The 12,061-nt window shown below is 43.4% G+C and overlaps 1 protein-coding gene across 2 annotated transcripts in view; it reads left to right on the forward strand.

The window, feature by feature from the left end:
* PGAP1 (post-GPI attachment to proteins inositol deacylase 1) overlaps positions 1-12,061 on the forward strand; it is a 215,526-nt gene that overhangs the window by 33,847 nt on the left and 169,618 nt on the right. For both annotated transcript variants that reach the window (XM_033946396.1, XM_033946397.1), the window contains exons 5-7: positions 4,748-4,908; positions 7,154-7,206; positions 8,486-8,552. In XM_033946396.1, coding sequence (XP_033802287.1) covers positions 4,748-4,908; positions 7,154-7,206; positions 8,486-8,552 — 281 coding nt within the window. The remainder of the gene's footprint in view (positions 1-4,747; positions 4,909-7,153; positions 7,207-8,485; positions 8,553-12,061) is intronic.

Here is a 12,061-nt window from a genome sequence, read left to right on the forward strand (position 1 = left end):
ACCGACTCCTCGAACTATGCTTGGGGGGCTCATCTGGACAGTCTCCGCACCCAGGGCTATTGGACGAGTGCGGATCGTCTGTGCCATATCAATCTACTTGAACTCAGGGCGATTTTCAATGCTCTCACTGCTTTTCAGCATCTGCTTCATGACATGGTGGTCCTCATTCGCATGGACAATCAGGTCGCCATGTATTATGTCAACAAGCAGGGAGGCACAGGATCGGCCTCCCTCTGTCAGGAAGCTCTGAAAGTTTGGGATTGGGCAATTCACCACAACACCTTCCTCAAAGCTGTCTACATTCAGGGGGCGGACAATGTCTTGGCGGACAACTTGAGTCGTCTTCTGCAGCCTCACGAATGGACTCTCCATTCCACGCCCCTTCATCACATCTTCTCCCTGTGGGGAACGCCTCAGATAGACCTCTTTGCAGCTCCCCATAATTTCAAACTGCCTCAGTTCTGCTCCAGGATCTACACTCCGCATCGTCTCGAGGCAGATGCTTTTCTTCTGGACTAGGGGAATCTCTTTCTGTATGCGTTTCCTCTCATTCAAAAGACTCTGGTCAAACTCAAGTCCGACCGGGCCATTATGATTCTGATTGCACCTCGGTGGCCCAGGCAACCTTGGTACTCCCTTCTTCTGTAACTCAGCAGCAGGGAGCCCTTCCTTCTGCTAGTGTTTCCATCTCTGCTTACGCAGCATCAGGGATCTCTGCTTAATCCCAACCTGCAGTCGCTACACCTGACAGCTTGGTTCCTCTCAGCATAACTCCCCTTCAGTTTTCACCAGCTATGCGGGATGTTTTGGAAGCTTCAAGGAAGCCTGCTACTAGACTATGCTATTCCCAGAAATGGACTAGATTCTCTACTTGGTGTTTTTCTCATCACAAGGAGTCTCAACATGCCTCCTTGTCCTCTGTTTTGGACTACCTTTTGCAATCTGGTCTCAAGTCTACATCGATCAGAGTCCATCTTGGTGCAATTGCTGCTTTCCATCAGCCTCTTCAGGGGAAACCTCTTTCTGGACATCCTGTGGTTTCCAGATTCATGAAAGGACTTTTCCATGTCAATCCTCCATTCAAACCGCCTCCAGTGGTTTGGTACCTCAATGTTGTTCTTTCCCAGTTTATGAAGCCTCCATTTGAACCTCTTAACAAGGCTCCTCTGAAATATCTAACTTGGAAAGTGGTGTTTCTCATTGGCCTCACTTCTGCTCGTCGAGTGAGTGAGCTTTAAGCATTGGTTGCAGATCCGCCCTTTCCAGTGTTTCATCATGACAAGGTAGTCCTTCGCACTCATCCCAAATTCCTCCCCAAGGTGGTCTCGGAATTTCATCTGAATCAATCCATTGTTCTTCCTGTGTTTTTTCCAAAGCCTCATTCTCATCCTGGAGAATCAGCTCTTCACACTCTGGACTGTAAACGTGCTTTGGCTTTCTACCTGGAACGCACCAAGCCTCACAGAATTGCTCCTCAACTTTTCATCTCCTTCAATCCGAACAAGTTGGGACGCCCTATCTCTAAGCGCACCATCTCCAACTGGATGGTGGCTTGTATCTCTTTCTGCTATGCCCAGGTTGGATTACCCCTTCGCAGTAAAGTCACAGCCCATAAGGTCAGAGCAATGGCAGCCTCTGTAGCTTTCCTCAGATCAACACCGATTGAGGAGATTTGTAAAGCTGCCACTTGGTCCTCGGTTCATACCTTTACTTCACACTACTGTCTGGATACTTTCTCCAGACGAGATGGACAGTTTGGCCAAACAGTATTACAAAATTTATTCTCCTAAGTTGCCAACTCTCCCTCCATCCCATTGTGGTTAGCTTGGAGGTCACTCACTAGTGAGAATACCTGCTTGCTTGTCCTGGGATAAAGCAGTGTTACTTACCATAACAGTTGTTATCCAGGGACAGCAGGCAGCTATTCTCACATCCCACCCACCTCCCCTGGGTTGGCTTCTCTGCTAGCTATCTGAACTGAGGAGACGCGCCCGGTGCATTGGGCGGGAAGGTACTCGCGCATGCGCGGTGTGGGCAACTTGAAACTTCTAAAAGTTTCTACAAGCAAGTATGCTTGTGAGATGTCCGCATCGGGGCTCCGTTGAATGACGTCACCCACTAGTGAGAATAGCTGCCTGCTGTCCCTGGATAACAACTGTTACGGAAGTAACATTGCTTTATTGCAACACCACCCTTTTTTAGCAGATATTCTTCTGCCCCCATATAACTCAATCCTCTCAACACCATGTGAGGGACCTGCAGTCTTATGAACCCACATACATTCATGTTTGTGCTTTTTCAAAAGGAAGCAATACAGAAGCTTACCTACAGTGGCAGCTCATCTCAATGACGCAGCTGGCCAGCCAGGCAAGCAGAGTCCCTCCTCTGATGATGCGACTATGTTGGAACTCTAGAGAGCTCTTGTCATTATGGTGCAGCTGAAGTGCCAATACTCCATCCTCTTACCAAGTATATTGGCATCCTGGGTGGCATCTGTGCTGGAACTGAGGAAGGAAGATGACAAAATTAACCTGGAGAAGGAGCAAAGTTGTATATTTGATGGCTTTGATATACTCTTTTCCTTCAGTAGGGTAGGCCAAGTGAACCAATAAACCCTCAGCTTTCCTATCTAATGTGTTAGTTTTTTGAAATGTAGTTAATGTTGTTATTAGATTGGACTGGGCATTCAAGCAACAGCTTCACTGGGATCATTAGCTTTGTAGTCTGTGATAGAGAATAACACAGGGACAATTTTTTCCCCGTTCCCGCGGGAACTCATTTTCCCATCCTGTCCTGGTGAGTTCTTTTCCTGTCCCTGCCGCATTCCTGCAAGCTCTGGCCTCATTTGTACAAGCCTCAAACATTTTAAAATCATAAGTGTTTGAGGCATGTGCATTTATGACAGAGCTTACAGGAATGGGACAGGGACGACGACAAAACTCACGGGGACGGGACAAGGAAGTTGAGTTCCTGTGGGGACATGAAAAAATTTGTCCCCGTGTCATTCTCTATTCTGTGCTCCCCTTCCTGCAGCCACAGTATTACTATATGAATTAATCATTTTGTTAGGGATGGCTGTAAATAATAGGGCAGAATGCAGCAGATTGGGGGTTCGAATATAGAACTAGTTCTGCCTCTTTGTGATGTAAAGCTAGCCAGTAATCCTCTGTAACATGCACACCTTATCTAGGGGTCTTCTACCAAGCTATGGTAAGCACTAGCATGTGCTAACCTCCAACACTGCCTCTCTGACATGAAAACCTGGATGACAAACAACAAACTACAACTGAACGCCTCTAAGACCGAACTCTTATGGATCAGGAAAAAAAGCACCAAATACACACGCCCAACACTAGCATGGGACTCCACTCTACTAACGGCAATAGATCAAGTACACAGCCTAGGAGTAACCTTAAGACGGACACCTATCCCTATCCGCCCACATATTCGAAGTAGTCTCTACCTCCTTCTACTACCTCCACCAACTGAGAAGGATCAAACCCTACATCTCCACATCTGACTTGGCCCAACTCCTCTACACATATGTCCTCTCCAGAATGGATTACTGCAACTCCCTATTTAATGGAATAACCAAAAAAGATCTCAAGTGCCTCCAACGGGTCCAAAATGCAGCTATCCGCCTCCTACACAGCCTCAACTACCATGATCCCATCTCCCCAGCACTCCGCGCTGAACACTGGCTCCCAATTAGCTGTGCATTCAAGGCCCTGGCAATAGCACATAAAATAATTTATGCCACCACCCCCTCCTACATAAAATCCAAGCTACCCATCTACATCCCCACCCGCACCCTCCGCTCATAATCAGAGACACGCCTATGCATTCCCCCCGGAAGGTCCCTCCTCTCAGAAACTGCTCCTACAACCACTTCATTCCCCATCTCTGGAACCAACTCCCCCCTCAACTCAGACTACAGAACTCTTTAATGACATTCCGGAAAATGGTAAAGACCCTCCTCTTCAACTAAAGGTCACCCTCAGTCTACACCCCTCCCCCTTAAGCCCTACCTCTACTCTTCCTTCTCCTTTCTAATCTTCCCCCTAATTCCTATATAGCCCTCTCTCAGCCTGTACTCAAATAACTTGTATTTAAACTAAACTACTTATATTTAAACTACTGCTCTTAATTTGCTGTATAGTCCCTGTATTTAAACTCCTGCACAGTCGTGTATGTCCAAACATTTAAATCTACTGTATAATCTTGTATGTCCAATTACGCTCCATTGTGAATGTTTACTTGTAGACCGTTCTGAGCTACTGGGAGGACGGGATAAAAATCTAAATAATTAAATGGGGCACTTAGGCATCCTATAGTAAGTTCCAGGTTAGCACCTGTACATCATGCAGTAAAAAAATATTTTTTCCCAAGGAAGGGGCATGAATGCATTAATCAGCACAGCTATATTGCTGCATGCTAAGAATTTATGAGCAAATCTTTTTTAATGGCCAAGTGCTAATGTCAACATTTAGTGTGTGGTCATAATAAAAACAATTTAAATATCAGGCATTTTACTGCTGTGCTAAAAATGGTCTTTGTGCATGGGAAAGAGTGTGCTAAGGTAACGTTTCAGTGCTATTCTGTAAAAAGACCCCCCAAGCCTTTTCAACAATCTACTGGTTATTGCCTATGTGGTTCAGAGGGAGGCACATATATTTTTTGTGACGCTTATCACATAGACGATCAATGAAACTGTGGTTTTCTCTCTTTTCTTTTTTTAAATTTTCAGACTTTTATACAAATGTGAACAACTATTGGATCCTAAAGTCCAAGGAACTAAGAAATGTAACAATATTATCTGTGGCTGGAGGTTTTCGAGATTACCAAGTTCGGTCAGGACTGACATTTTTGCCAAGATCAAATTCCCAACACAGTGCCTTATCTGTTCTGGTAAAATTTCCCATTTTTTCCAAGTTTGTCTGCATATTGGTCTTTGCCTCTAGTCACATAGATGCACATTTTCAACAATTGTCGTTTTCTCTTTGGGTTGGAAAGAATAAAAACAGTAGCTAAATGTCACTATGGGCTCCTTTTACAAAGCCTTGCTAGTGGTTTAACATGCGTAATAGTGCGCGCTAAACCGCTGGCCATGCTAGCCGCTACCGCCTCCTCTTGAGCAGGCGGTAGTTTTTCGGCCAGCGTGGGGGTTAGCACGTGATGAAAAATTGCGCGCGCTAAAGTCGCTAGCGCGGCTTTGTAAAAGGAGCCCTATATCTATGTATAGAATATATATGGAAGGCTATTGGGTCCTTTTGTAAAAGTGCACTGCCCAGCAGCGCAAGCTAAATGCTGAGCCACCCAGTCTGTTCCTATGGGCAACTAGGAATTTAGTGTAAGCGGCTTGGCAGTGCACCTTTGTAAAAACCCACCTATGTTTAATGCTGAATTAGAAATGGTTGCAGAGTTGTTAGTCTAACAGAGTGGTTAGTCTAGCAGTGCATAATAAATCATAAACCTATTCATCCCATTTAATAAAAGAAACACTGTTCTATGACAGTCAGGATGAATCAACCACACAAGTGGTGGATGAAAACTTCTAGAGCAGTGATTTTAATTCCCAGTCCTTGAAGTCTACCAACAGGTTAGGTTTTCTAGATATCTGTCCTGAATATATATTTAAAATAGATTTGCATACAGTAAAGTTAGTAGACATGCAAATCTCTCATATGCGTATTCATTAGGGATATTCTGAAAACCTGACTTGTTGGCAGCCCTTGAAGACTGGAAATGAAGACCAAGGTTCTAGAAAGTTAATCATATTAGCCTAAGGCAGCAAAAGTGACAGAGAGACTGGTGGCATCTTAAAGACCAGTTTATTGAGGCATGAGTTTCTGAGGACAAGAATTTTCAGACAGAGTGCACCATTTTCCTTGAAACTGATGACTTTGTAGATTAGCAGTCTATTTACTTTTTTTTTTTTTTTTGCAGAGGGGATATTTAGGTAATATCTTTTCAGTAGTAGTTCAAGACAGGTTACAGATAGTTCCCTATCCCCAGAAGGTTTTATGAATCTGTGGGGTGTCTTTTACTAAAGATTGGATATATTGTATGCAGCAGAGCCCATAGGAATAAAATGGGTCTTGTGGCAGATAACATGCACATGATGGTGCTGAATAAGACTCCTAAAAAAGGATTTTTAAATAAATTATGTCACAAGCATATGAGATATATAATTTAATCTAAATTCACTTACACTCAGAATTGTGTAATTTGATCAAGAGCCGAAGCTCCTATAGTCAACCCACCACCCAATCACTGTGTATGGGATTGTGAAAAAAGTGTTGATTAAAGTGCTATTCAGAAGGTAAAAAATGTATATTTTCAATGGCAAAGGAAAGAGAAAAAAAAGTTCCCACTTAGCTTTTAAAAGTTTTCAACAGGTCCCGACATGGACTATATTTTTAATTTCTTTCTCAAGGAACCCAGAATAAAGTTTGAACAATTCAAATGCCAAAGAACTGGTGATACTGCAATTGGGGCAGTAATCTTGTGTTCTGTTAATAAAAAGACATGAGTGTCATTTATAGTTGTACAACAGTCTTTAGTGCAAAGAAAATTTGCTATGCTAAATCGCTATAAAGGCAACACAGACGGTGGGTACTTGCCATATATACGTGGGTAGATGAAAAACTTCTCTGCTTCTTCTTTTATGTAATGGCTGAAGAACGCCAACTTAATTTAAAATGGAGTATGCTGACGTCATCCCGCCTGTGCAGGATGATGTGCACATCAGTTGAGCCTGATCAGACTGTCAGGGAACACAGATCGTGGGGCTAAATGAAACCTACAAGAATGCTTGCCACTCTACTTCATTGTTTAAACCCCCGGGATACAGCAGGGAGCCCTTCCTTCTGCCAGTGTTTCCATCTCTGCTTACGCAGCATCAGGGATCTCTGCTTCATCCCAACCTGCAGTCGCTCATTTGCCCTCCCCCCCCTCTCTGTGGAGAGCCCTAAAAAGATAAATATATTTGCTTTTTGGGCACTTTTATAGAATAAAGCAGGTACATGGAAAGTTAATATGGAAAGCAAAATCTTTCTACTTCTGTCCAAGCACACATTATTTGTTCATGTGTGTTCTTGATTCCTTTCATGATAATCACTGAAGCAACCAGACTACTGTCTTTCTTTCACAGAGCTCTTCTGTCCCTAGATGCTGGGCATCAACAGATCACCTATCCGTTGTATGGTAAGGAATTGTGACAAATAATCTTTGCAGTAACCTTTCTTATTTATTTGTCTTCAATGCCATTCATTCTGAAGCTCCTCTTCTCCTAAGGATGATAACAGGATTGCTGTTCTCTGTTAACTTGGAAAAATATTGTGACCAGTCAGGTTTCGTGCCTGCCTTGCCTTGGTCCCTGTGGTTTCACTAATGCCCACCGGGGGAGCCAGAGATGAGCCCAGGTGAGAAGAGGTTCAGTTAGAGCAGGGTGTGGCTCCTCCCCATGAAAGGCCAGTAGTTTGCTCTTGGGAGAGAAGGTGAGAGGGAAGTCACAGGCCTCCTCCCAAGTAGAGCAGTGCTGGCTCAAGCTAGGGTAATGCTTTAGACCCGGGTGTGGAAGAGGCTGGATCCACACCACCATTAGCAGCCACACAAGCCTGTGTGAGTGGCGAAGCTGCAAGGAAAGGCAAGAGGCTTTGCAACTATATTTAAGGACTGAGCAAACTGTGAGATTTTTTTTCTGGACTGTTTTGATTCTCTGCTCATTTTGTTTAAGAAGCTGGGAGTGTTTTGTGGGGAGAAGTTTGCCAACACCTGGGTGGGTTTTTGAAAGCTGTGTTTGTGTGCTTTTGTAAGGCAAACTTGAGGTACTCCCCTGGACCCAGCAGTGATATAAAATAAGCTGGAGGCTTGTGTTTTTGCAGAGACTGTGAGTGTTTGGAGCAGAACAGAGAACTGAACTCTTTTGAAACCTGCTGAGGAGCAGGCTTTGGGAAGCCTTGTTGAAAAGAAGCTCTATGGAGAGCAGAATCACAGAGAAGATTATTGACTGTGGTGAAGAGAAAATCCTGAACTTTTCCCAGAGTTTTCCCTTTGGGAGTTTTTCTTTTGTGTTGTTTTGAAAGTTACTTTGATTTTCACCATTCTGACAATTAAATGTTTGGAGAATTGAACCTGAAGCTGTGTGCGTTGGTTCTGTTTTTTGTTTGTTTTACTCATATAATTTACAGTGTCTGCAGGGTGACTCCCTACTGGGTCACATGTCAGTGCAGATTTTTTAACTGTGACCACTAGGGGCCTAGCCATGGGATTCCTCAGTGCCCCTAGTGGTCACAGTTAAAAAAACTGCACTGGCGTGTGACCCAGTAGGGAGTCACCCTGCAGACACTGTAAATTATATGAGTAAAACAAACAAAAAACAGAACCAACGCACAGGGACTGAGGCAGACACGAAGCCTGACTGGCCACAATATAACTACATCAAGTTTATTTTTAGGTTTTGTTTTGTTTTGTTTTGCTACAGGTGCAAAGAGTTGATCTTGGCAACCATGAGAGCTTTCTTTGACCTTATTGATGAGGACACTAAGCAGGTTTGCTATTTTTCCCATTTTTAAAAGAACAAAGTTTTAATTGATATCTTGATTACATAGCATGTGTCGTCTCTTAAATTTATATGGGGGTGGTAATTAACTAGTGACTGTTCTAACTTACCTTGATATTGGCACTGGATATCAGAGTATTTGCTGGCTACTGAAGTTATCCTGGGACAGCTGATAGATCTATCTTGGCAAATTAGGATAACTATTGGTTGGACATCTGCACTACCCCAGTTAACCTCTGGACTGTTATGGCACTACCTGGTTAGTGCCAAGGAAGTCAGGTATGATATTCAGTAATATTATCTAGATCATTTTGTTTAAATATTGTTGCCTGGGTGAGCACAGTTTATCTGGATAGCAAGTGCTACTATCTGAATAGCCAGCTTTAAATAGTGTCCCTATTGAACTAAACTATGAATTGCAAAACCCGTGTTTTGGGTCATGACATCAGCCCACGTCTCCAGAGGATCACATTGCAATAGAGCTTATTGGTTTGAGTGTAGGAATTTGGAAGGCTCTTAAGGAGCCAGGAAGATGATGATGATGATGGGCAGATTGGATGGTACAGTTAGTCCTTACTTTTCTATTAGTTAAATTTCCTGCCGACTGCGGTTCCTCCCGACTGCGGTTCCTGCTGACTAATGTTCCTCCCAGCCTCAGGCGATCAAGACAGCTGCAGACGTCGGGGCCTTCCCTCTCTGAGTCTCGACTGTTCGGAAACAGGAAGTTGAAACAAAATAGGCAGGACTCAGAGAGTGAAGGTCCCGACGTCGGCAGCCTGTCATGATCGCCGCCCCTGCCGAGTTGCTGAAGAGGGCCGCTGGAAAGTTGCGATTAGAACGGAGAAAGCTGCAGATTCAGGTACAGGTGGAGGGAGATGGTCAGAGTGTGCGAGCAAAATCCTGGGGAGCCTTCACAGTGGCTGTCTCCCCTCCCACCAGCTCTCATACTTGCCAGGGCAGTGCTTTACCGGCAACTTCCTGCAGGCAAGTACTGAGAGCTGCTAGAAGGGGAAGAAGCCTCTGTAGGAGGCTGGGAAGCTGCTGGATAAAGGGAGAGCTGTTACTGGACTTGAAGGGAGTTAGAAGGAGAGATGCTGCTGGGAGGGGAGGAGGGAAAGGGATGGGAAGAGAATTAATGTTGGATAGAGGGAGGAGGGAAGGGAGAAGAAAGAGAGATGCTGCTGGAAGGGGAGGAGGGAAAGGGATGGGAAGAGAGTTAATGTTGGATAGAGGGAGGAGGGAAGGGAGAAGAAGGAGAGATGCTGCTGGGAGGGGAGAAGGGAAAGGGATGGGAAGTGAGGAGTAGTGGCTCGTGGCCAGTAGGGGGTGATGTTAATGGGATGGTAATGGAATGGATATCAGAACATGATAGTGCAGTATTAAGTGCCTGTTTTTCATATGATTCTGGGTAATTCTAGTTAGATATAAGCATATGTGTCAGTTAAGGCCACGCCCAATAGAAGCATACGAAAGACTGGTGAATAAAAATCTGAATATGAATGAAGCTAAAGCCAGAAAAACACACTACAGATTAAAAGTGTCCCAAACCAAGATATAACAGGAATTAAATATAGTTATGAATCAAGTTATGAATGTATGGAATGCTTGGGCCCAAGCAAGTGCTGGAGTGATTGGGTGACTGTATTGAACAAAAGAATGGGTTTTGAAAAAACATATATATATATTTGCAACCTAAAGACATTAAAAGGGTACAACATCTGGAAATAAGTAACAGTCTCTAGTATAGAGAGGGGGAAACCAGACCCTCCTCCTCCTTTTCTAGGAAGGCTTCTGTGTAAAGACAATGAAATTGGAAACTATCAGCCCTCCGTTCCTCTAAGGCTGACAACTTTTCAGCACTGAAGGGCTTAGAATATTGCAGCATCTTTTTAACAAATGATGTTCTTAATATACTTTTGTGAAAATTATGAGGTATATTCAGAAATGAATATAAGCAAACCAATGTAATTTTCTGAAACTTTTTGCTTTGTCTAACTTTAAACACCTCCTTTGTTGATTTTTATTGGTTGAGAAACTGATGATGTCACAATGAGCCAAAGGTATATAATAGAGTGTCGTAAGATATTAAGCTGAGCTCATTATCAGAAACCAGCATTTTGGTAACTATAACGATCTCCCGCTAATGTAATGGCTATTGCAATTATGCTTTATTCTTTTGGTGTCATGATTGAAGATAAACACAATAAAATTACTGGTAACTTTACATTAGTGAAATTTTGCATTGTTTATTATTTTTCACACCTTGAGCTTTATGAAGGCGTCAAATTCCTATGCTCAGAAGAGAGTTAATGTTGAATAGAGGGAGGAGGAAGGGAGAAGGAAAAAAAGGAAGGAGGGAAGGGAGAAAGAAAAAAGGAAGGAAACAGCTGGCAGGGAGATTACAAGTGGGGAAGGGGGTCAGGGTGGAATGGAGAGATCAGATGAGGGAAAGGGGAGAGAGACATTGATGCTGGAAAGGGGGTCAGCAGAGAAATGAGAGAGGGATAAAGATACTAGGTCTGGTGTAGGAGAGATAAAAATGAAGAAGGCAGTGAAGCTGGAATGAATGATGTAAAAAGGAGAGAGGAGGAACAGGCTAGATGGACAGGGAATAGGGGCATAGAAAGAAGTCAGATACATATGGAAGGGGGAGAGGGCAGACATTGGATGGAACGGGCAGATGCTGGAAGGAAAAGAGTGAAAAGAAGATGAAAGCAGAAACCAGAGACAACAAAAGGTAGAAAAAAATAATTTTATTTCTATTTTGTCATTAGAATATATTAGATTTGAAATATATATTCTGCTAGAGACATAACTGGGGACTGCAGTATTCTGTTAGCATATTTCGATGTAGCATTCTATAGTAACTTGGCTTATTCAGTTTTCTTGATAGTAGAGGGGATATATGTGAAGGAGAGGGGAGACAGGGGTTTTGTTGGTCCATGCTCTGTATATTTGTATTTATAAAATCACAATTGTTCAGAATATTGTTTCTTTTTATACTTTAATAAAATACGTTCAATATAAAATCATAATTGCGGCTTGTGCAGATGGGATCAGATGGTTTGTGTGGACCGAGCTCGCGGAGATGGGGCGTAAATGGGGTTTTTAAATTTTAGTCCTAGTAGTTTGCCGGTCCACAAAATAATTCTTTTATTTCTGCCGGTCCATGGGTGTAAAAAGGTTGAAGAACACTGTTCTAGACAATAGGGTTATTTCCCCATACTCTCATGCTGCAGAAGTTATCCACTCCAGATTTTTTACTCTGCCTCCAGTGTACTTCACAGCTCAGTTTAGCGCCCTCTAGAGTCTTTTCCTTGTGCACGCATAGATCCTGATCGTCCAGGGGTTCTGGATGTTATAATTTTTGTGGCTCCAGATGCTCCAGGCATTATGCACATTCCTCATCGTAGACATTTTCCCAGAGCTCCCGAGGTCAGTATGCAGGCTACAGGCATTCCCAACCTTCTGCTGCCTGTCCTGCACACCCTGCCAGAA

The sequence above is a fragment of the Geotrypetes seraphini genome, chromosome 5, assembly GCF_902459505.1.
Source record: "Geotrypetes seraphini chromosome 5, aGeoSer1.1, whole genome shotgun sequence".
NCBI classification, from domain to species: domain Eukaryota; kingdom Metazoa; phylum Chordata; class Amphibia; order Gymnophiona; family Dermophiidae; genus Geotrypetes; species Geotrypetes seraphini.